General features: G+C 58.8%; 2 protein-coding genes across 2 annotated transcripts; both read left to right on the plus strand.

The window, feature by feature from the left end:
• Positions 1–166: 166 nt before the first annotated feature.
• PTX4 (pentraxin 4) lies at positions 167–1,649 on the plus strand. The gene is made up of 2 exons (XM_054271163.1): positions 167–295; positions 420–1,649. The coding sequence occupies exons 1-2, from the start codon at positions 167–169 to the stop codon at positions 1,647–1,649; spliced, it is 1,359 nt and encodes a 452-aa protein (XP_054127138.1).
• An 821-nt stretch (positions 1,650–2,470) lies between these two features.
• CLCN7 (chloride voltage-gated channel 7) lies at positions 2,471–22,796 on the plus strand. Its single transcript, XM_054270803.1, has 25 exons — positions 2,471–2,639; positions 9,658–9,729; positions 10,237–10,308; positions 10,540–10,605; positions 11,173–11,305; positions 11,655–11,764; positions 12,426–12,506; positions 12,897–12,959; positions 13,595–13,678; positions 13,826–13,919; positions 14,862–14,926; positions 15,282–15,398; positions 15,698–15,752; positions 16,245–16,305; positions 16,784–16,922; positions 17,147–17,240; positions 18,417–18,586; positions 18,886–18,937; positions 19,699–19,826; positions 19,970–20,055; positions 20,572–20,704; positions 20,790–20,849; positions 21,168–21,344; positions 21,445–21,525; positions 21,656–22,796. The coding sequence occupies exons 1-25, from the start codon at positions 2,511–2,513 to the stop codon at positions 21,740–21,742; spliced, it is 2,409 nt and encodes an 802-aa protein (XP_054126778.1). The 5' UTR covers positions 2,471–2,510; the 3' UTR covers positions 21,743–22,796.
• Positions 22,797–23,315: the final 519 nt, after the last annotated feature.

Consider the following 23,315-nt stretch of genomic DNA (forward strand, 5'->3'; position numbering starts at 1 on the left):
CGGGAGCTCAGGGCCGGGCCCAGCCGCCCCCGCAGAGCCGGGAGCCCCGGTGCGGGGCCGTGCCAGCGGTGCCTGCGGATCTCATCAGCGGCGGAGGCTGCCCGGGGGGACACCGCGGGGGCCGGGGCCGGCCTTGCCATGCAGGCAGAACGCGTCCGGCGGCGGGATGGCGGGGATGGCACTGCCCCTGTGCCTGGTCCTCGCTGCTGCCCTGCAGGGCGGCCTGACCCGCGCCCCGGCGCCCCTGGCCCGGCCCGGCCCCCTGCTCCTGCGGCTGCGGCGCCTGGAGGAGCAGGTGGGTGCCCGGGGCGGGGACGGGGGCCCTGCCAGCCTGTGCCAGGGGGCACCCAGCATTTTGGGTTGGGCAGGGACCGGCATGGGGCCATGGGTTCGCCCCACATCATCCCGCTCCCTTGCAGTTTCTCCGGCTGCAGGACGTGACGCTGAACCATCTCCAGAGCATCGCCAGCAACTACAACATCTCCTACAACATCGATGGACGCTTTCAGGCGCTGGCGGAGCAGGCTGAGGCGGCTGACGCTGCCCGGGCCGCCCTGGGTGCGGAGCTGGCCCGCCTGGCCGCTGCTGGCCGGCGGCTACAGCGCAGGCTGAGGAGGCTGGAGGGGACAGTGGGTGCCCTGAGCCCCCCGCAGCCCCTGCTCACCCACCCCCCGGCCGCGCTGGTGGAGGCTGGCACCGACACCGCCCGGAGCCGGGGCAGGCAGCCGGAGCAGCAGCAGCCCCCGGGGCAGCCTGTCCGCAGCACCCCCAGCCCTCGCCCCTCGAAGACACGGCGGTGGCAGCAGCACCGGCAGGACGAAGGGCACCGGCTGCCTGCTGATGCCGGGCCTGGGGCAGCGCCCGGGGAGGACGAGGAGAGCCCTGAGGATGCAGCAGCAGCACCCCCGACCGTGGCAGCGATGCTCCCCACGGTCAGCACAGCTCCTCAGGAGCAGCCCCCAGCCCCCCGGCAGCCGGGACAGGGCAGGCACGGCCCCTCCGCCCCGGTGCCGGTCTCCCCCGCCTGTCGCACCGGGGCCGTCCTGCTCTTCCCCGAGCCCTCCGCTGGGCACGGGGCCGTCCTGGGGCTGGGCCCGCACCGGGGGCTGCGGGCCGTGTCGCTCTGTGCCTGGCTGGCCACGCCAGCCCCTCGCCTCGGTGCTCTCCTCTCCTACGGCACCGGGGACGGGCAGAGCGAGCTGGCCGTGCTGGGCCGCGGTGCGGATCGCCCCGGCTCTGCCCGGTTCATCCTGGGGCACGGGCAGTCCCGGGAGCTCCCGGTGGCGCCGCTCCTCGATGGCAAATGGCACCATCTGTGCCTCACCTGGTCCTCGGGCCAGGGCCGGTACCGATTCTACGTGGACCGGAGGCTGCTGGCTGCCGGCTCCGGCTTCCAGCAGGGCTACGGAATTCCCGCTGGCGGCTCGCTGCTGCTGGGCTGGGGGCAGCGCGGCCCCAGCACGGCCCTGGGCACTGCAGAAGCTTTTGTGGGTCACCTGGCTGGGTTTGCTCTCTGGAGAAGGGCTCTCCTGCCCGGGGAGGTGGCCAGGATGGCGACAGGGCGGGGGCTGCCCCGCGGGCCCCTGCTCACTCTGGCCGATGCCTCCTTGCGGGGCGGGGTACGGAGGGTGGCGTGTCGGTGCCTCTGACGAGGCTGGCAGCGGGAATGGTCACGGCGGGGTCACGGAGCCGCTCCCGGCACAGCTGAACCCTCCCGGGGCGATGGGACACCCAGCAGGGAGGGGTCTCAGAACCGCCACCACCGAGGGGGGAAAGGGAAAGGGGTCTTGGCAGCCAGAGGTGGGATCAAAGGCAGAGGTCGCCTGCTCCCAGAGGATGTACAGCCCATGGCTCCTATTAAAACGCTCCTAAAGTTAGAGAAACCCAATTTATCTCTGTGCTGCTCATTCCCTGCCGCGCTCGGTGCCGCTCACAGCAGGGCAGGAGCTGCTCGGCACGGGCAGCCCGAGCGGGTGGCGCTGCTCGTTCCTGCCGCTGATCGGAGCAGGAGAAGCAGCCGTGACCGGGTGAGCCTGCGCCGCCCCGGTGCCGTGCGCTGCCGCTGCCCGCGGGCTCCCGGCGGGGCGGGGCTTCGGGCCGAGCTGCGCTGCTCCATAAGGCCAAGCACATTCTGCGGAATTCTGTGCCTGGAGACCTGCAGCAGCGTCGGCTCCAGCCGTTCCCGGAGCCCCGTGTTCCCCGGGGACCGGGTGTGTGTATGGGGCAAAGCCTCGCAAGCTCTCAGGCCGCCGCCACCGGGGTCCCGCAAAGCCCGTCCCACCCTATCCTGTCCTATCCTATCCTCGCCTAGCCTAGCCTAGCTTATCCCATCCCATCCCATCCATTCCCATCCCATCCATTCCGGGAGCGGCCCCCCCGCCGGAACTACAACTCCCATGGTGCCTCGGGGCGCCTCCGGCCGCCCTGCCGGGCACGTGATGGCGGCGGCGGCGGTCACATGACCGCGCGGCGGGGCAGGCCCGGCGGAGCAGCCGCCGCCGCCGCCCCGCATGGCCAACGTCGCCAAGAAGGTGTCCTGGTCCGGCCGCGACCGCGACGACGACGAGGACGGGCGTGCGGGCGAAACCACCCCGCTGCTCAACGGTTCCGGCCCGGGTGCGGCGGGCAGCGGCCGGCAGGTGGGTCCCGCCCCCGGGAGCGGGGGCTGCGCGCCGGAGGGAGCACGGAGCGGGCCGGGGCCGCGGGCCGGGGTCGGGGCCGTGTGTGCGCCCCCTCCTCCCTCCCCCGTTGTGTTTAACGCGCTCGTTGCCCCGGGGCTGGGCGGGGGCGGTCGGGGTCGCTCCGGGCTGGGAAAGCAGAACCGGGGGGAGCCATGGCCGGGGCACTCACGGGGGAAAAGCTGAGCTGGGGCTGAGTCAGTGCCCAGCAGCTCCATCCCTGCTGATCCCCCGCCCTGGGACGGTCCCTGGCAGCAGCACCGTGCACTGAGCCGGGCCCGGCTCCTGCCCGCCGGGGCTGCTCCTCATTCCGGGAATCACGGCATGGATTGGGTTGGAAGAGATCTAAATCCCATCCTGTCCTACCCCTCCGTGGGCAGGGACACCTTCACTAGGCCAGGCTGCTCCAAGCTCTGCCCAACCCGGCTTTGAACACTTCCAGGGATGCAGGGGCAGCCCCAGCTTCTCTGAGCACTCTGTGCCGGGACCTGCCCACCCTCATTTCCTACTGACATCTAATCTGGCCTCCTTTTGTTTCGTTTGATGCCCTTCCCCCTTGTTCTGTCTGTATCTGTCCATGTAAAATTAATTTGTAATTCCATGTAAATGAATTTCTCTTAAAAATGCCTTTCTATGAGAGCCTGATGCCTGCCATGCTGCTGATCACCAGACAGGGCTCAGACTCCAACACTGGAGTGGTGCAGGGTGTCCTGTGGGATGGATGGAGCTACAATGGCAAAAAGCAGGTCCAAGATGGGCCATGTCACAGAGGGAGCCCAGTTCCTCCAAGTTCTCCTTCCATTTCTTCTTCCATGTTAATTTGGGCTAATTAAGTGATCAGAACTTTTCTCCAGTGTGCCCTCAGGCCTGGTGTTCTCTCCCCCTCCTGCAGCTCAGTGAAGAAAACTGAGGTACTCAGCAGCTGGTCCAGAGTGAAGCTGAGGGTGGGAGGGCTGTGGATGGGACCATGGAGCACTTTTGTACCAGCACCAGGTGGGACAGTCATTGCTTCCAAGTGGCATCCTGGAATTTCCTGTGGAGGCCTGAGCTTGGATAGGGAGGAACAGTGCTGGATTGTGGCAGCTGTGAGCAGGGATGTCTGGCCCAGCACGATCCTGTGCTGCCCTGCTCCTGGGCAAGTCAGAACAGCAGCTAATTAGAGGGAAATGCAGGGCTCGTTAGGCTGGGAGAGCCTTGTGAGTGCTCTGGGAGCAGGGAATGGCAGCTGTGCCCTGGCAGCTGCTCTGGGGTGAAAATAAAAGTAATCCTGCTGGGCAGTGCAGCAGAACCTTGTATATTTACAGCACACAGGGAGTTCTGGGGGTTTGAAGGGTGTTAGAGCAGGGATTAAGCAGATCTCATGGCTGGGGGTCATTGGGAAAGGCTTTTCCTGGTGGTTTGGAAGAAGTGCCTGAGGCCTGCACAGCAGGGGCAGCTGGAGTGGACACCCAGCCCTGCCAATGTGATTTATTGGCACAGTGCAGGCAGGGTCCCAGCTGTGACAGGGCACTGGTGGCATTTTCCTTGGCCAGGAGCAGAGGGAGCACCTTGCTGGAGCTCCAGAGCACAGGTGCCCCTGGCAGTGGCAGCTGGGGTGTCCCTGTAGGGCTGGGGCTGTGGTTTGGTGTTGGGCAGTGCCTCTCCCTGTGCCCCAGATGACTTCCAGTCATGTGGATTGAAGCAGGAAGGCAGGACAGCTCTGGGGGAGAGACAAAGAGAGGCTGGAGCTGCTTAGCTCAGGGGAGGTTTAAACCTGGGTTGTGTAATACAGTAAAAATGTCCCCTAGCATCACTTGTTCCCTTTGTCACGTGCTTGTTAAATGGAAATGAAAGTGATCTTCAGGTGCCCAGAGGAAACACGGGGCTGCAGCTGCCAGCTGAGAGGGACTGAGATGAGTTCTGCTGGGTGGGAGGTGAGGAGAGGCTGGATGAACACCCCTGGGGCTGTGAGGGGCCTGTCCTGAGGTCTGCTCTGCTTTGGGCTGAGCTGGCCAAGCCTTCATCCTCTCTCAGGGTTTTCTGGAGCCTGGAGCACCTTTTAGCACCAAAGAATGAGTTTCCCTACCCAGGGCCTTGCCTGAAAGGTGCCTGATGTGAATCTGATAGAACAGGGTCCCAACGGAGCAGCAATCCTGTCCCTGTCCCCTGCCTTGTCCTGGGATCCTGTGTTCTTCCAACATTCCATCTCATTTCCACTCTCATCCTCCTCCTCCAGGCCGTTTCCAGGATGGTGGGGACTGTGATCAGGATGAGCAAGGACTGAGAGGCAGTTGTATCTCTGAGCACTGTCCCTGCTGGGGGCTGTCCCTCCCCTCAGCCACGTGTGTTGGTTCTCAGGCTGGGAAGTGGGTGGAAAATGTTGGTAAGAGCAGCCAATTTCCATCATGAGCCATTTTTTGTGGAAGAATATTTCTCCTTTGCTACCATCAAAGATATTTTTGCTGAAGTGCCTTGACTTTGGGGTTGGTTTGAAGCTCCTGCTTCAAAGAGTGCCTGCAGCAAGGACTCACCACCATGAAAACCAGGCTGCTGCTGGGCAGGGTGTCCTTCTTTGCCCCTTCTTAGCCCCTGTGTGTTTATTCTGCATCTCTGGATGTTGCTGGTCTCATGTTCTTTGCTCTCAAGTTAGTGGCCAGGCTGCAATCAAGAAATCTTGGTGAGAGGAGGCAGAAAAAGGGAAGTGAGAGTGCTGGGGGAGCCCTGATTCCTGGCAGATGGGCTGCAGATTGCACAGACCAGGTTACTGGCACAGAGGCTGCCCTTGAGAGCCTGGGGGTGACTGCCCTGGAGAGCCACTGCCCTGGGGTGGTGGCAGGAGCCTCCCCCAGCACGGGAACTTCAGGAGTTTTCTGCAGGTTGCTCAGGCCATTGGGGAGTGTGGCAGTGCCTCATCCTTGTGCTGCTCCTGTGCCAGGGGAAAGGCCAGGGCAAGCCAGCATTTCCCATCCTCATGGAGGTGAGGGTCAGGCAGGAGCTGTGCCCTGGCAGTGGCAGCAGGAGCTGGAAGCAAAAGTAAAACCCAAGTGGTGACACCTTGGAGAGTGTTCTGGTGCTTTCTCCCCTGTTATGAGCCTGGAGGTGAGGAGCCCTGTTCTGTCCTGCTGTGAGGCATTTTGGGGATGATGCTGGGTGGGTTTGCAGCCTGTCCCAGCTGTGGCTGTGTGTCAGAGGAGGGGGATTCAAAAGCCCTGCAGCTCATCTCCCCTATTCCCTGCCAGAGCAGGTGACAGGGTCCTTGTGCTGGTGACACACCAGTGACACAGCCTGGAGTCTTCCACCAGGCTGGTATGAGGGGCAGAGTGTTCTGTGGCTAAGAGGGGCCCTGGGGGCTGGAAATCCTCCTCCTTCCCTCCCACAGCTTCTGTGGTCTGTGCTGGGCTTTATCTCATTGATAACGGAGAGTCACGTTCTGCCAGTTCCTTACTGAGCGCAGGATGGTGACAAGGGACAGTGTCCTGGGGCCTCTCCTCATGCTGGGTCCTGTCCTGCTGGGAGGAGGTTGGCTCATCCCTGTGGAGCCCATTTGACCCTACTGATGGGTCTCCAGAGCGATGTTTGGGGGGCACGGCTTGGCTGCCTGGCCTAGATCATGGGGATACCCCAGTTTGGACCATGGGGATCCCACAGCCAGGGTTGGATCATGGAGGTCATGCATCCAGGGCATGGTTGGAAGGTGGTGGTTGAGATCTTCTGCTAGATTTTTTCATGTTGAGGTTGATCCTCAGTTTGCTCTTGCTGCTCTCAGAGTGGGTGCCAGCATGACAAAGGGGAAAGGGAGCTCAGGAGTCCCTGAGGGGGCTCCAGTCCAGCCCCTGCTCAGAGCAAATCCCTGAGGGACACACCCAGAGGAGCTTTGGGAACTGCTCTGCACCCTGTTTGGTCCCAAGTTCAGTTGTCAGGGTGAAACTTTGGCTCTGATATCCGAGCAAAAGTTCCCTTGCTGCAGTTTATCCACTGCTCCTTGTCCCATCAGTGCAGAGCTTCAGGGAAGTCTGGCTTTGTCCTGTCTGTAACCCCTTGTTGGGTGTCTGGAGATGGCATGAAGAGCTCCCTGAGAAGCACCAGCTTCTCCTTGTGTATCTTGCCATGGGCTCCAACCCCTCTTGCTGAGCTCACTTTCTGTGTCTTTTCTGTCCCAGGAAGCCCAGACTGGGTGCCAAGTCCCAGGTGTGCTATTGCAGGTGCCAGGTGGAGGTGTGGGATCCCTTCCCAGACCTGGCAGGGGTCTGGCACCCCCCAGGAAGGCGTTGGCCACCTCCCCTCCAGGTCTGTGCCACTGACACCTCTTCCCTCACCCTCCAGGTCTCTGCAAGGCTTTTTCAACTGAGCTGCTTCCTCACCGCTGGGACTCCTCCATCCCAGGTGCAGGGCTTTGTATTTGCCTCTGTTGCATTTGGGGGCTCCCCTGTAGCTTGGTGAGGTCCCTTGGAGGAGCAGCCCTGCCTGCCAACATTCCTGGCTACCAACACTGATGATAATTTATTTTAATTCAGACCAAGGCTCCAGACATCTCTTTGCAGAGCTCAGGATGAAATTACCTTTACCACCTAAAGGGGCTGAGGGCTGGCTGCTCATGTGCCACTGGCAGAGTGAGGCTCAGAGTGTCCCAGAGCCTCTCCTGGGGGAGCAGAGCTGTTAACCCCTCTGTGCCCTCTGGCTTTTGGCAGCAGTGCCTGTTTTTATGTGGAGATGGTCACAGCCCAGTCACACCAACATCACACATCCCCAGGATCAGCAGCTGCCTTGGCTGAGTTTGAAAACATCCCAAGGAAGGCATTGCTCAGGGAGCCTTTGAGCTGTGCACAAATAACCTTTTCTCTTGGCTCCAGGCTGCCTGAATCTCTCCTTTTATCATTCCTGGGTGCTGCTGGAAGTGTCTCTTTCCTGCCCTCCTGGCATGTGATCCTGTGGTGGTGAGACAGGAGCCAGACCTCTGCTCGCAGATGCCACAGGGGTGCCAGGACTCGGGGGGAGGATATTAAAAATGTGCTGCTTGTCCAAGTTCAGCCTCAGGTTCCACTGCTCCTCCTTTCCCTCCATCTGTCCTGTGTCCTGCTGGTGCTCAGTCAATGGGGAGTTGAGCCGCTGTGCCCTGGCTGCTCTCTGCACAGGGAAGGGGGAACAGGGTGGGATGTCACTGGTTCAGCCACATTTGGTGTGTCTGCAGACCCCCTTGCTAACAGAGGGAGAATTTTCCCTGAAGGGCTGGTCCTGCCTGAGGCCTTACACAAGGGACATGGCATCCCCTGGGAGATCCCCATGGCATCACAAGTGACATTTTCCATCCCCTTGCCTTGATCTTGCCCTGGATGTGTGGCACCTACAGGAGCTTTGAATCCTTGTGTTTCCTCAGTCCTGGTGAGGGTGTGTTCCTTTGCAAGGTGGCAGCTTTGTCCCTGGGACAATGTGTCCTTTCCTCTCCCTGGGATGGTGGGGGCCTGGCTGGGACCTCAGAGCAGCTGGGCACTGGATCAGGCAATTCCTGTATCCAGCTCATGGCCCTAAATTCAGGGAGGTGACAGCTTTGTGTGTACTCAGCTCTTAGAAATCCACTGTGGTCTGCTCTGACTGCTGGGAAAAGGCTTCACCTGGATCACTGAGAGTGTGGAGCCATCATGGAGCAGAAGCAAAGCCCAGACTGGTTTTGCCAAAGCAGTGTGTGGCCATGGCAGCATGGAGCAGTGTGGGGCTAAAGGGCACCAGAGAGGGTTTGAGAAGCTGGGGCAGAACCCATCTGCAGGTCAGGGAGTGAAGGGGAATGTGGAGCAGAGGGAAAAATGGGAAAATAGGTCAGGCTGCAAACACAAAGGGATATTCTTGCTCTGCAGTGAGTGCAGGGCTCCCAGCAGCAGCTCTGGCCTCACGTTCCAGACGGGATTGGGGGGATTAAAGCAGCGAGGGGCTGGGTCTGGGACCTGCCAGCAGAGACACCAACAGGCCAGAGCCCTGCTGTTGTCCTTACCCATCCCTCTTGTATCCTCCAGTTCTTTAACCTGGCAGCTGGGGAGGGGTGAGGCACTGGAGGGGAAGATATTAATGCTGAGGAATGGTGTTTGGGCTGTTCTTGGGGACATGCTTGGATCCCTGTGGGGCTGGAGGGGTGACAGCAGCCTGCCTGCTCCAGCTGGGTCCTCTGTGGCACTGCTCAACTGCAGCCCAAGCCCCTGCTTGCCTCATCCAGGAGACAGAGGTGCCCAAAAAGTGAAAAAACTCCCCTGCTATGCAACTGCACAGTGAAAACCCCGAGTGATCACCAGTGAAAGGAGAAGCTGCTGCCCAGAGGGAGATGCAAATGCTGCTCCCCAGCATCGCACCAGGGCTGGCTCAGAGGGACACCAGAGTCGCCAGGGCTGTGCAGGAGCAGTGTGCCCACTTCCTGCTGTGTCTCCTGGCTGGCAGCCAGCCTGGCTGTCCCTCTGGTCCCAGCTGCTCGGGGGGTGACAAACACTGACGTGATGTGCTCCTCTCCTGGCTGGTGACCGCTCCATGGAGCAGATGGCAGAGCCAGATGTGTCCTCAGCTGTCCCCTTGCTGCTGGCTGGGCCTGGCAGCTGAGGGCGCGTCGTGGTGAGCTTGTGGCCGTGCAGGTGGCACGTTGTGCAGGGGCTCTGTCCCTCCCCAGCCCCAGGGCAGTGTGGAACGTGCTGCTCAGCACAGGATTGTTAGTGCCAGGGGCTGGTGGTGGCCCAGTCCCCAGTGAGCCACTGCTGCTGGCACTCCCCAGGTGAGCTGGCTCTGCCTCCTGACAGGTTGGAGCAGCTCACCCAAACCCTGGCAGGCTGCTGCTGCCTCTGGTTCCCTCCAGGGTGTTGGATGCCACCTCCTCAGTGTGTCCTCTGAGAGCAGGGTGCTGCATTTTGGGGGGCAGGCAGAGCTCAGTGAGGGAGACAGAGCACGAGCATCTTGCAGCCCTGCTCCATCCTCCTGAGAGATCTGAAGTGCTTTCAGGAGTTGACCTCATTTCCCCTTCTGTCCCCAGCTCACTCCTTCCTCCTTCCTGCGCATTGGGCAGCTGAGCAATGTGGACCTCAACGAGGACATCCATGAGCTGGTGAGTGGCACAGAGAGGGGCCCCTGTTACTGGGACCCCTTAACAGCACCTCTTCCTGGGCTGGGTGACCTCAGCTGCTGCTGGCCCAAGGGCCCCTCTGGGATCCTCAGGAAATGCCCTAATTCGGAGCTGGGAACGGTCAGAGGCGTTTGGGAAACAGAATTTGGGTTCTGCCCAAACACATGGGTTTGCTTGAAATAGCTCCTTGCTTTTGGCCTAAGGAATTTCCTGCTGAGGTGAAAGGTTGCCCTCCACCAGGGCATGGAGTTGCTTGTGTTCAGTGCCAGGTTAATGTGGTGAGGGTGCACCCCTGGTCCAGCTGCCTTAAATCCCACACATGCGCCAAGTGGTGGAAAATCATCCCAGATCCCTGCCTGCCAGACAGCTTGCACCTGCACTCCTCTGTGCATCTCCTGAGCATCAGAAGGAGTTAAACCAGCAGTTGTATGTGGATGGGAGGGCTGGACTCTGACCTGACCATCCTGAGCTGTGCATCCCATCCCACAGGAGACAGAGGTCCCTCGGCAGCGCCCCAACGAGATCCCCCACAATGAGAAGCTGCTGTCACTCAAGTACGAGGTAGGTGCCCATTGCCCCATCTTGTGTCTGCCCTCTGGGGCGCAGCAGGTGAGGTGTGAGGGGCCAGGGCTCACAGCTGCCCCATGAGGGTGGTTTCAGTGCAGAAGGGGTGGAATGGAGGAAGGAAAATGGTAACAAGAGCAGGGTGAGGGGCTGAGGGCAGCACTTCCCAGCATGGGGGTCTCTTCACCTGATCATAGACAATAACAGCATCTCCCTTCCCCAAACTAGAGCTTGGACTATGACAACAGTGAAAACCAGCTGTTCCTGGAGGAGGAGAGGAGGATAAACCATGCAGTGAGTCTTGCTGGGCTGCCCACAGCTCATCTCAGCTGGGGTGGACAAGGGAAGCTGTTCCCCCTGCCCAGGGGCTTCTCTGGGCAGAGGAGGTTGTGCTTAAAGCCTAGGTGGAGCTGGGGTGGGTTTATGGGCACTGACCAGCTTGTGACAAGCTGTGAAACCACAGGATCAAGGACCCAGCATGAGGTGGTTGGAGTGGGAGCTAATCTGGGTGCACATGGTGGCATGGGACAGGTCCCTGAACAGAGGGACTTCTGGAATCATGTGAAACATCTGCCCTGGGGAATTTGGGAATCAGTACCCTAGCAGGAACCCCAGGAGGATGGGCCTAATAGAGACAGGCAAGCTAGAAAAGCACCTTAGAGATCCCACAGAGGAACAAGAGCACTGCTTAAAATCAGAAAATTGTGTTCAGGCTTCGCTGGGTCAGCCAGCATTGGTGCTCCCTGGCTCTCCTCAGAGCTTCCCGGGCTTGGGAGCGTGCTGGGGATGGTGGCAGGTGTGCTGGGGTGCCCTGGGTGCCAGGCTGGCTGGCAGCAGGCTGTGAGGGCTCCTGCCCTCCAGGCTTTCCGCACGGTGGAGATCAAGCGCTGGGTGATCTGCGCCATGATCGGCATCCTCACCGGCCTCGTCGCCTGCTTCATCGACATCGTGGTGGAGAACCTGGCTGGCCTCAAGTACCGCGTGGTGAAGGACAGTATCCTCACACAGCACTGCCTGCTGGCACCTCTGGCATCTCTGGGAGCTGTGAGAGGGGTCCTGGGGGAACAGAGCAGCGCTTCCTCACTCCAGTGTGGTGGCACAGACTCTGCTGCTCTGCAGGGCTGAGCTGTGCCTGGGCACTGCTGTGACAGAGGAGGCTCATTTCAGCTGCCCTGGGTACTCCAAGTGACAGGGGGCTTGTGAATGGCATCCCTGCCCATGGTTGGAGCTGGATGGTTTTTAAGGTGGTATCCAGCCCATGTCACCCTGTGATTCTGTGAGATGCTGTGCTGGGAGGGATGGTACCCAAGCAATGCTGGCTTTTCCTTGAGCTGCTGCCCCAGACATTGACAAGTTCACAGCCAAAGGAGGCCTCTCTTTCTCCCTGTTACTCTGGGCCACCCTGAATGCCAGCGTGGTGATGGTGGGCTCTCTGATCGTTGCGTTCATAGAGGTAAGAGTCTGGAACTGTTCTCTGGGTTTTTTACATGGGCAAAGCAGGGTCATGTTTCCACAAAACATGCACAATTTTGTGACCAGTGAATGTGTTTCTGCCAGTTTGGCTCCTGCTAGCCCCAGCTCCTCAGTGCTGGCTCCAGCTGTGCTGTGGGGTTTCTGTGGGGCTGGCAGGCTGCTGGGGTGTGCTGGCAGCCTGGGGCAGAGGCTGTGCTCCAGCCTTGGGCAGGGGTGCAGCTCTCCCAAGCCTTGGCCCTAGCTCAGCCTCTCTGTGTTGGGTGTACCTGAGCACCAGCCCTGACCAGTCTGGCTGGGTGCCTCTGGAGGACGAGCCAGAGTCTGAGAGTCCCTATGGATCACTCTAATCCACAGTGCCTTCCTTGTGGCTTTGCCTTTGTTCTCTCTGGCCACCAAGTGTGACCTTTCTGTAACTATGACAGGGTGGGGGAACACCTCAGTGTCCCCAAGAACCCATCCAGCTCCTTTTCCTTGGCACATTTGCCCTTAGGAAGTGGGTGTCTCCCTCAAGCCCATCTCCAGAGCCTGTTGATAAGCTTTGGCCTCACCTCAGAGCCACCCTGAGGGTGTGCTGTGTGACAGGGCTAAGGTGGCTGCTGTGTCCCCACCCTGTGTGTGACAGCTCTCCCTGCTCCCTGCAGCCCGTGGCAGCTGGCAGTGGCATTCCCCAGATCAAATGTTACCTCAATGGCGTGAAGATTCCTCATGTTGTCCGGCTCAAGGTAGGAAGCAGGAGGTGGTGGGATGGCCTGGGCACATTGTGTGGTCCTGCAGTGGTCCCTGCCCACCCTGTGGCATGGCAGGAGCTCCCAGCTCCATAATTTCCCCTCCAGTGCCCAGAGGTTAAATCTCCTGCCCTGGTACTGGGAGGAGCAGCTTTGGGTAGACATTTGCTCTGGCCAAGAAGAAAATTGACCAACCCTGTTTGCCACAGTGGTGGGGATGAGAATCACGAGTTCCCTGGGGTCATTGGCTCCTGCCATGCCTGGGGCCCACTGGGTCTGTGTCCCCTGTGGCTGCCATGGCCCTGTTCCTCTGCCACCCCTGTGACATGCTGTGTCCTCTGTTGTGTGGCACCCCTGTGACATGCCGTGTCCTTCTCTCCCGTGCAGACCCTGGTGATCAAAGTCTGCGGGGTGATCCTCTCGGTGGTCGGCGGCCTGGCTGTTGGGAAGGTGATGTGCACAAAGTGCTGCTGATGTGCTGGTCCCTGCTGCTGGCACTTGTGTCACAGCCTGTCACCGGTCCTGTGCTGGGGGCCCTGTGGTGACTTCCCAGTGTTATTCCCGGGTGTCTGCTGGCCAAGGAGCCCCTGGGGCACGTGGTGCCACCATGCCAGCCTGTGTGTGGCTTGGCTGAGGGCAGAGAGCAGCAGTCCCCTGTCCATCAGTGGCTGTCCCTGCAAACAGTAGATGGGGAGCAGTGGGTGCCCCATTGGGACCTTTCTGGCCTGCTGGGATTGAAGGCAGGCAAGGGAAACACTTGTTTCCATAGGAGGTGGGCAAAGGAGGCACATGGCAGGATAAGGATTTCATAAAACTATGGGATGATTTGGGTTGGTAGAGATCCTAAAAATCATCTCGTTCCAAACCCCTGCCATGAGCAGAAATACCTTTCACTAGATCAGATTGCTCAGTGTTCTGTCCAACCTGGTCTTGAACACCTCCAGGATGGGAAGGGGGAAAACATCAGGGTCTGTATTTCCCTGAGGGAAATGCTCCCAATCCAGCTTCAGGACTGCAAGCTGGTGAGCAGCATCCAGCCATGCTGTTCTTCCTTCCCCACTCTGACTGTGCTCTCTGGCCCCTAGGAAGGACCCATGATTCACTCTGGATCCGTGATTGCTGCTGGCATCTCCCAGGGAAGATCCACGTCCTTAAAGCGAGACTTCAAGGTTGGTGTGGAGCTCCCAGGGGTTGTGCTGCTGGTGCCCCTCTGTGCTGCTCCCACTGGTGGCTTGGCATCATCCCTGTCATCCCCTGGGTCTTGCCTAAGCTCAAGGCCATGGCCAGCCCTAAAAATGTCCTCTCTCCTGTTTCAGATCTTTGAGTATTTCCGCAGGGACACAGAGAAGAGGGATTTTGTGTCAGCTGGAGCTGCCGCCGGCGTCTCAGCCGCCTTTGGTGCTCCCGTGGGTCTGTGTCTTATTTTATTATTAATAAAGGATTCTTTAGTATTTTTTTAATTTTTATATTATTTTTATTTTTATATTATTTTTATTTTTATATTATTTTTATTTTATATTAACAAAGGATTTTTTAGAGAAGAGTCTTACTGAAATATGAGATTATAAAGTTGTATTTCTTTTAACACTGAGAAAATTTGTTTTTTTATGAGTACAATGATGTGTTTAGTTTTTTGGCGTTTTTTTAAGAGTTTCAGTGATTTTTTTTAAGGGTTTTTGGAGTTTTAAAGGTCAAAGTTAAAGTTCTTGGAGATTTGATATTATGGTCTTCTCTTAGGTATGTTCAAAAGTAGAGTAAGTTTATAATTTGTAATTCTTAGAACAGATTGAACTTGATTGATATCTTTTAAAAACTGCTGTAATTTTGTAAGGTGTTGACTTTGCTTTGAAGCTGTATTTTTTGTGGTTTGATTTTTTTGTTCTGGTATCTTCTATTTTAGATATTTCTAGGGTGAGATTGGTTGTATTTTTGATGTTGAAATTTCTAGTCTAGTATTTTGAACTTCACATTGTCTTGAGTCTGGTTTATTTCATTTCGAGTTGGTGCTTTCTGGCACTGAGCAGTGCCTGGACATGGATTTCCTCAGGAGGTTGCTCCCAATTGCTTGGAGGCAGCTGTTGGGATCTGCACAGGGCACTGCAGGGACCTTCCAAGTTTTTCTGCCAGGCCATGCAGGTGTTGGCCCTGCCCAAGGGGCTCATCTCTCTCAGATCCCAAATGTTGCCTCCCTGGGGTGGAGCATGGCAGTGGGATTTGCTGTGGTCAGTGCCTCACTGATGGCTTGGTGAGCCTGCCTGTGACAGGGTCTGGGCAGTGTGGGCACATGGCCTGGGTGCTTGACTGGGGCTGTGGCACATTCCCTTGTGTAGATGTTGTATCTTGTGTTTGCAGGGGGTGTCCTGTTCAGCTTGGAGGAAGGAGCTTCCTTCTGGAACCAGTTCCTGACGTGGAGAATTGTAAGTGCTGAAAAGCAGTGGAGAGCTGCTGGGTCTGGTGTGAGGCATTGCATTTCTGGGTGCCCTGCCACCCCTGCTCCAGCATCCCAGCTCCTCTGCTGTGCCCTGCTCCTCAGGGGCTGAATTTGGGCCTGGCTGAGCTCCTTTCCCCAGGGCAACAGAGAGGCAAAAGGAGAAGCCAGACCCTGGTCAGCCTAAGCTGCCCAGAGTGCCACCACAGGGAATGTGACCTCCTGTCCCCAGCACACCATGAGCACCCAGCCCTGCCCAAGGGCCTTGGGGGTGGTTTGGGGCATGTGGTGAGGAAATGGGGCTGGGGCACTTGGCAGTGACTCTGGGCTGCATCTCCTTGCAGTTCTTTGCCTCCATGATCTCCACCTTCACTCTGAACTCTGTCCTGAGTGTTTACCATGGCAATGCCTGGGATCTCTCCAGCCCTGGGCTCATCAACTTTGGCAGATTTGACAGCGAGGTAGGCACAGGTATTCCCCATGGGGAGGGGTTAGACACAGCCCTTAGCAGCTTTGGGGACATCAGTTTGTCTGTAACCTCACCCAGGGGCTGAGGCAGGCTCTGCCTGAGCAGGCAGTGGGGTCTGGACACATCTCAGCTCCACCAGCCCCAGCAGAAGGAATTTCTGTTCAGCTCTGGGCTGTTGAGGAATTTCTCTTCAGCTCTGGGGCAGAGTTGTGCTGTCTCAGCAGTCAGTGACTGACTGTGGGACTGCAGATGGGCCAGGAGATGTGAAACCCACTTCTTTCTTGCTTGCAGAAAATGGGATACACAATCCAGGAAATTCCTATCTTCATCTTTATGGGAGTGGTTGGTAAGAGAATGCTGCTCTTTCCATTTGATTAATCTGAATAATTTCCTCTGTTCTCTGTCTGGCTCTAAAAGGCTTTGGTGTCCAGTTTCCTGGGGAAAATGGGGAATCCATTAAATTCTGGAGCAGAAGCTGCTTGTGGGGCTTGTGCAGGGATGAGAGCTGGATCCTGGCCCAGCCCCAGGAGCAAAGTCAAGCCCCTTTAACCCATGTTGAGCAGGGTCAGTGCATTGCAGGCCTGGGCAGCCCCTTGCTGCCATGTGAGCTGCCCTTATCCCCATGGATTTGGCCTGTCCTTTGCCTGCCTGGTGCCAGCACTGTGACATTGGCACCTGCTGCTGGTGCCAGGCTCCTCTTGGTGCTAGGTCCTGCAGGGACAGCACCCACATGTGCTGCTGGTCACTCTGGATGGGTTGTGGATGATCTGCAGAGGTTCCCTGTGTGGTGGGCAGTCTTGGCCCTGTGTGCTGAGCTTTTCCTCTCTCCCATTTGCAGGTGGGATCCTCGGGGCCCTGTTCAATGCCCTCAATTACTGGCTGACAATGTTCCGGATCAGGTAAGAGCCCACAGGTGATGAAGGGGATTGATGTGGGTTCTGCAGTCCCTCAAAGTGGCATTCCCACATGCAGCAAGGCTGGAATCTCTCATTTAATGTGAGCAGCAGCAGTTCCTGAAAGGTGCCACATGCCTCTCACTGCCTGTGGCTATGACCCCCAGCATCCCAGCACTGCTCTGACCCTGCCAAATATTTCCCTCCAGTGACTGGAGAGCCCAGAGAGGTGCAGGCATTGCAGACCTGACTGTCATGTGCTCTGAGAGGACCAAGAGAAGGGAGAGAGCTGCTAAAACCAGCTGAGACCAGTGTGACCCAGCCATTACCTGTCAGCAGCTTTTCAAGCAGCAGCTCAGCCTGGCAGGGTCTGGGCAGGGAGCAGAGGCAGCCAGACTGTCATGTGCCTGATGTGACATGGCCAGCCAGGCTGTGCTGGTGCTGCCCACGGCCCTGGGTGCCACTGTCACTCCTCTGTCCACAGGTACATCCACAGGCCCTGCCTGCAGGTGGTTGAGGCCATGCTGGTGGCAGCAGTGACAGCGACTGTGGGCTTTGTCATGATTTACTGCTCCAGAGACTGCCAGCCCATCCAGGGGAGCTCTGTGGCATATCCCCTGCAGGTAGGACCTGCTGCAGAATGCATCCAGGGTGGGGGGCTCAGCAGGGAGACAAGATCCTGCTGGGTTTGGGGCACTGCACCTCGCAGTTGATGCCTCCCATGCAGGCAGAGCTGGAGACACAAGGATGCTGTGGGTGTCCTCCCTGCCCAGAGCTGCCTCCTCCCTGGCACACATCCCCCAGCCTTCCCTGCCACTTCCAACCCTTTCTTATCTTGCCTTTTCAGCTTTTCTGTGCTGATGGAGAGTACAACTCCATGGCCACTGCCTTCTTCAACACACCTGAGAAGAGTGTGGTCAACCTGTTCCATGACCCTCCAGGTCAGTGCACCCAGCAGGGAGGGTCCATGTGTGCCTTGGCCCCTGCTGGGACAAGGCAGAGCATGATCAGCCCCTGAGGGCTTCACAGAACACTGCTGCAGAGGTGCAAGGAGGAGGGATGGGTGCTGTGCCTGCTGACACCTCTGAGCTCAGCCAAAGGGCTGTGGAGCCAAGGACCTGGTTTGGGTCGTGCACATTTGCAGGCTGTGCTGCTTCTGAGTTGTGTGGGAGTGTGTCTGACCCTTGCTGTCTGTCTGAGGTCCGTCCTGGAAATGTTGTTGGGATGTTTTCTTAATCAGCAGGGCCACTTGCCCCATAATGACTTTACCTTCTGGGCAGGTTGTGGAGGTGGATCTTGGGCTTTGAATTTGTTTGAGAAATACAGAATGGTTCCCAGGTTCTAGCTCCACTTTCTCTGGACCTGGTGTAACCCCAGCATCTCCTCTGCCTGCTGTGGAGTCTGAGTTGTGTGCCCAGCAGAGAGATGCTCAGCCCAGGGGGTGGGTGCAGCTTGGCCCCCTGCAGCCAGGAGATGACCAAGATGTCCATCCTGTGGCTTGGGGCTACTCCTGCAGTGCTGGCTCCTCCCTGGCTCGAGGCTGCTGTCTGAAGGAGGGGTTGCAAAGTACTTGTTCAAACCAGATTGGGCTGCTCAGTAATCCCAAAATAGCACTTAGCTGGGTTGTGGGGTCAGCAGGTCTCACTGGGGTGGCACAGCCTGTGCTGTGGGACAGCCTGGCACTGGCTGGAGCTGCTGTGGAAGCTGCAGGATGGGAGGGACTTTGCAGGACATGCCCTGCTCAGTTGATCCCAAAGCTGGCAGTAGGATTCTGTCTTCCCAACCCTGTCCTTCAGCCCTGGCAGTCCCTCCCTTGGGGCTTTGAAGTTCACCATGGGAGTCTGGGAACCACAGGGCTGGGAGGGGACGAGTCATGAGATGGAGGAATGGGATATGAGGGCTTGGGATGGCCCTGGCTGGGTGGGGGGTGCTGGAGGGGGCAGAAATAACCTGGAGAGCCAGTTTGAAGGGCTGTGCCTGTGCTGCCAGGGCAGGAGGTGCAGCCCAAGAAGAGGGGGCTCTCTCTGCTGGGAGTGGGAGTGAATTGTGGGGCTGCTGCTGCCCATCACAGTGTCCCCTGGGCTGTGGGACCAGCACTGACCCTGTTCTGTCCCCAGGTTCCTACAACCCCATGACACTGGGCATGTTCACTCTGATGTATTTCTTCCTGGCCTGCTGGACCTATGGCCTGACGGTGTCTGCAGGGGTCTTCATCCCCTCGCTGCTGATCGGGGCAGCCTGGGGGAGGCTCTTTGGCATCTCCCTGTCCTACCTGACCAAGGGCTCGGTGAGTGCTGCCTGGGCAGCCCTGGCACCCTGCCCTCCTCCCTCGCTGCTGGGCTGGGGGCAGGCTCAGGCAGCGTGCCTGGAGCTGGCTGGAAGCTCTGAAGTGGGCTGGCTCCTTGCTTGGTGTCTTCCTGAGCTGGGTCTGGGCCTCCCCATGTTAAAGTGGAGCCCTGCCAGCAGCTGGGTTGTTCAGGCAGCTCTCCCCATTTGGAGGGGGTTTGGGGGCCAGGACTCTGCTGACTGTCTCTGAATGCCCTGGAGCCAGCAGGTGACCTGGCTCCTTTTCTTTCCTGTGCTCAGATCTGGGCTGATCCTGGGAAGTATGCCCTGATGGGAGCTGCTGCACAGCTGGGTGAGTCCCCCATGGCACAGGGGTAAAGATGTCATGGGAAAAAGTACTCCCTGCTTCCCTGACAGCTCCTTCCCAGCTGGAGCCTGGCTATCAGCTTCCTCATCACCCTGCCCAGCACAGGGAGGGCTGGGCTCACCCAGGGCAGTCCTGGATCACTGAGAGATTCAGGGCCCTGAATCTGTGATGCTCTCACTCTGTGTTGGTCACTTGGGGGTCACTGAGAGATTCAGGGCCCTCAGGTGCTCTGTGATGCCCTCTGTGACCATGTTCACAAGGGTCTTTGGATGAGGGAAGAGATGAGGATTTGACTCCATGTTTCAGAAGGCTTGTTTTATTATTTTATTATATATATTATATTAAAACTATACTAAAAAAATAAAAGAAAATATTTCATCAGAAAGCTAGCTAAGAATAGAAAAAGAAAGAATGATAACAAAAGCTTGTGTCTCAGAGAAAGAATCCAAGCTAGCTGACTGTGATTAGCCATTAATTAGAAACAACCACATGACACCAATCACAGATGTACCTGTTGCATTCCACAGCAGCAGATAATCATTGTTTACATTTTGTTCCTGAAGCCTCTCAGCTTCTCAGGAGAAAAAATCCTAAAGAAAGGATTTTTCAGAAAATATCATAGCTACAGCCCTCACTCTGTGTGGGTCACTTGGGGGTCACTGGGAGCTGCAGGGCCCTCAGGTGCTCTGTGATGCCCTCACTCTGTGTTTCCTTGCCCCTCTAAACCCCCTGGGTGCCTCTGGCAGGAGGGATCGTGCGGATGACCCTGAGTCTCACTGTCATCATGATGGAGGCAACAGGCAACGTCACCTATGGCTTCCCCATCATGCTGGTGCTGATGACAGCAAAGATTGTGGGAGATTACTTTGTGGAGGTGAGGGCTGCTGTGCTCCCCAGGGCTGGGGGGCCATGGGGGGCCAGGACAGGCACGTGCTCGCTCTAAGGGATGAACTGCTGCCTGGCTGTGGCCTTTGCCACCTCACCAGGCCTCTCCTGATGGCTTGGCTCTTGTTGCAGGGGCTGTATGACATGCACATCCAGCTGCAGAGTGTCCCCTTCCTGCACTGGGAGGCCCCAGTGACATCCCACTCCCTCACAGCCAGGTAGGTGGGCTGGGCATGGCTGTGGCAGCAGCCTTTGCACCCCGACGTTGGCCTGAGCTGGGAGTGGAGGTGGTGACCTTTTGCTTGCAGGAACCTGCTGTCCCCTGGTACCACAGCTCAGCTTCTTCCCCAGCAGGGATGTGATCTGCAGTGTGTTCCTTCCTCTCTCCCTGACAGCTTTTGGGGGCTGAGGAAGCATCAGCATTGCGGAGTCGTGTGTTGGGGGGGATATTTAGGGTGTGAACTATGATGGGGGGGATATTTAGGGTGTGAGGGTGCTGAGGCCCTGGCACAGGGTGCCCAGAGAACCTGTGGCTGCCCCTGGATCCCTGGAATTGTCTAAGGCCAGGTTGGATGGCGCTTGGAGCCACCTGGGATAGCGGAATGTGTCCCTGCCCATGGAAAGGGTTTGGAATGAGATGAGCTTGTAGGTCCCTTGCCAGCAAACCAGTGTGTGATTGCAGGATTCAGTGTGTGCTGCCTGGGGCTGTGTTTCACCCAGAGCTTTCCCTGCAGGGAGGTGATGAGCACTCCTGTCACCTGCCTGCGGAGGATCGAGCGCGTGGGCACGGTCGTGGACATCCTCAGTGACACCTCCTCCAACCACAACGGCTTCCCCGTGGTGGAGAGCAACCCCGACACCACACAGGCAGGCTGGATGTCCCTGGGGAGGGGATGGAGCTGGGGGCTGGCTGCAGTGGGGACCCTCACCTCACCCACGGTGCCTGTTGCAGGTTGCAGGGCTGCGGGGGCTGATCCTGCGTTCCCAGCTCATCGTCCTGCTGAAGCACAAGGTGGGTGATGCTGCCTAGAGACTCTGGGTTGTGTCTGCTGTCCCAGTCCTGTCTCAGGCCCATTGCTGCCTGCCCTGCTCAGCCGGCAGAGGGTCCCTGTCATCTCCCTCAGCTCACCCAGGGGAGTGATGGGGTTACCCCAGCACCATCCTGCACCCCTCTGGGCTCACAAACCCTGAGTGAGTGGACAACAGGCTGTGCTTCTGCAGATGGTCCCTCTGTCCCACCCTTCTGCCCTTTTCCCTCCCTGGCCCTGTGCATTGTCTTGGTGCCTGTGAGCTCTGTGGGACAGTGCCCAGCCCTCTCTTTCCTGCCCAGGTTTTTGTGGAAAGGGCCAACCTGAGCCTGGTGCAGCGGCGGCTGAAGCTGAAGGATTTCCGGGACGCCTACCCCCGCTTCCCCCCCATCCAGTCCATCCACGTGTCCCAGGACGAGCGCGAGTGCATGATTGACCTCAGCGAGTTCATGAACCCCTCGCCCTACACCGTGCCCCAGGTAACGCCCAGGGGCCCCCTGACAGCCCCCCAGGGCTCAGGGTGGGCAGTGGGGGCTGCCTGGGGGTGCTGCAGCCCCCCCAGCCCGTTGTGCCTTGCAGGAGGCGTCCCTGCCCCGCGTGTTCAAGCTCTTCCGAGCGCTGGGCCTGCGGCACTTGGTGGTCGTGGACAATCGCAACGAGGTGAGTCCCTGCTCGCTGTGTGCCAGCAGCCTGGGCTCCTCCAGGGCACAGGGACACGCTGTCCCCAGGCTCTGTGTGAGCCTGTGGGCTCCCTGTCCACATCAGGCTGACCCTGTCCCTTTTGTGGCAGGTGGTGGGAATGGTGACCCGCAAGGACCTCGCCAGGTACCGGCTGGGGAAGGAGGGCCTGGAGGAGCTCTCTCTGGCACAGACGTGAGGCAGTGTGGCCCAGCAGAGATGTGCCCTGGCCCCTGGGAGCTGGGGACCCCCTTTTGCAGGAGGTGGGGAGAGGACTGGGCCAGTCCTTGCAGGTGTCACAGTGCCTGGAGCACTGCCATGGCCGTGCTGCCCCGGCCCTCCTGCCTGCTGCTGCCTTCCCACGTCTACTGCCTCCTCTTGTCACCCCTTCCTCTGCTTCCCTGAGGGATCAAAATTCACCCTTGGCTCTGTTAGCTCCTGGAATAGGCTCTCCTTGAAGGTTGGGTGAAGGCTGGAGTGTTCCATGGGGAGCAGGGCTGCCCTACTGAGCTGGGCATGGTTCTCCGACACCACTCGTGGTCTCTGTTGCCTCATCCACCCAGTCTGGGCTGTCTGGGACTTGGCCCTGCCCTAGCTTTGGCTGCAGGGCTTGTGAGAGGAGCAGAGGGGACACCATGGGGCTCTTTCCTGCCCCCAGGCCCTGTTCCCTGCTGCCCTGTGGTCCTGCTTGCTGGGTTGGGCTGAGCTCTGGGGTTGCCTCCCTGCTCCTTGGCACTGAGGAGGGGGACGTGCCCTGCTTGGCTGTGCAATAAAAGGGCTCCCCTGGTTTGCAGCTGCTGCCTCTGGCTCTTTCTTGGCTCCCTCACTCACTCTGACCCCAACCCATGTGTGGGGAGATGCCCCTGGGATTTGGGGCAGGGATGGGGAGGGGAGAGCTGCCTGCACTGGGGAGATGTTGGTCCTGCAGCCTGTGCCCCTCTGCCACTCCTGCAGTCCTCCCACCACTGCTGCTCCCACACCGGGATCCAGAGTCACTCCTGGGGCATGTTCTCGCCCCTTCCAGCCCCCTGGGCCCTTCCAGGCACCCCAAACCCCACCACCAGTCCTGGATTTGGCTGGGGGTGGGAGCAAAGCCAGCCCTGGCACCTCACTTTTCCTGTCTTCCCCTATCCTTGCTCCCTTCCTTAGCATTGCCCTGCCCCCTGCCCTGGGACTGCCCCTTCCTAACCTGGTGCCTGGGGCGGCTTTTGACTGCAGGATCTGTGCTGAAATAAAGTCTGTTTGTACTTTTATTGTGCTGCTGCCTGACTCTTGCTTTCCTTCTTCCCTTGGGGCTGAAGGGAGCCCTGTCCCCACTCCTGCTGCTGGGAGGGCACAGCCTGTGGGGGTGGCTGCATCGTGGGCTCAAGGCAGGGCCTGGCTGCCCCTTCCCGGTTTCTTTTCCCTTTCAACACCAACACAAAGCAGAGGATGCCTCAGCTGGGCCCTGGTAACAACCAGGCTGTGGGGAAGAAGAGCCAGCCCTGCTCTGGGGCAGGGGTGCTGCAGGGCACAGTGGGTCCCCCAGGGCAGTGCTGGGTCCCCCTCGTGCTGACAGCCGGGTGCTTTATGAGGCCCCGCTCGCCCTTTGCCCCGGCGCGGCCGAGATAAGGGCTGGGATCCACCGCCTTGGGCCCAGAGTAAACACGGGCTGCTGGCTCCTGCCGGCACCGCTGCCCTGCTCCTCCCTGCCCTGCTCCTCCCGCTGCTGCCAGCAGCCCCCAGGCCGTGCCAAGCCGCGGTGGCCCTTTGTCCTGGCAGCAGGGTGGCAA

This window comes from Melozone crissalis, unplaced genomic scaffold, assembly GCF_028551555.1.
Source record: "Melozone crissalis strain CALT ecotype California unplaced genomic scaffold, PUWL_Pcris_2 ptg000012l_1, whole genome shotgun sequence".
NCBI classification, from domain to species: Eukaryota; Metazoa; Chordata; class Aves; order Passeriformes; family Passerellidae; genus Melozone; species Melozone crissalis.

What these genes read in the sequence shown, in the direction of transcription:
- PTX4 (XM_054271163.1), top strand. Translation starts at nt 167, where the DNA reads ATGGCGGGGATGGCACTGCCCCTGTGCCTGGTCCTCGCTGCTGCCCTG. An exon ending in TGCGGCGCCTGGAGGAGCAG is followed by an intron (nt 296 to 419) that starts GTGGGTGCCCGG and finishes GCTCCCTTGCAG; the next exon opens with TTTCTCCGGCTGCAGGACGT.
- CLCN7 (XM_054270803.1), top strand. Translation starts at nt 2,511, where the DNA reads ATGGCCAACGTCGCCAAGAAGGTGTCCTGGTCCGGCCGCGACCGCGAC. An exon ending in CCTTAAAGCGAGACTTCAAG is followed by an intron (nt 13,679 to 13,825) that starts GTTGGTGTGGAG and finishes CTCCTGTTTCAG; the next exon opens with ATCTTTGAGTATTTCCGCAG. An exon ending in TCGTGGACAATCGCAACGAG is followed by an intron (nt 21,526 to 21,655) that starts GTGAGTCCCTGC and finishes CTTTTGTGGCAG; the next exon opens with GTGGTGGGAATGGTGACCCG.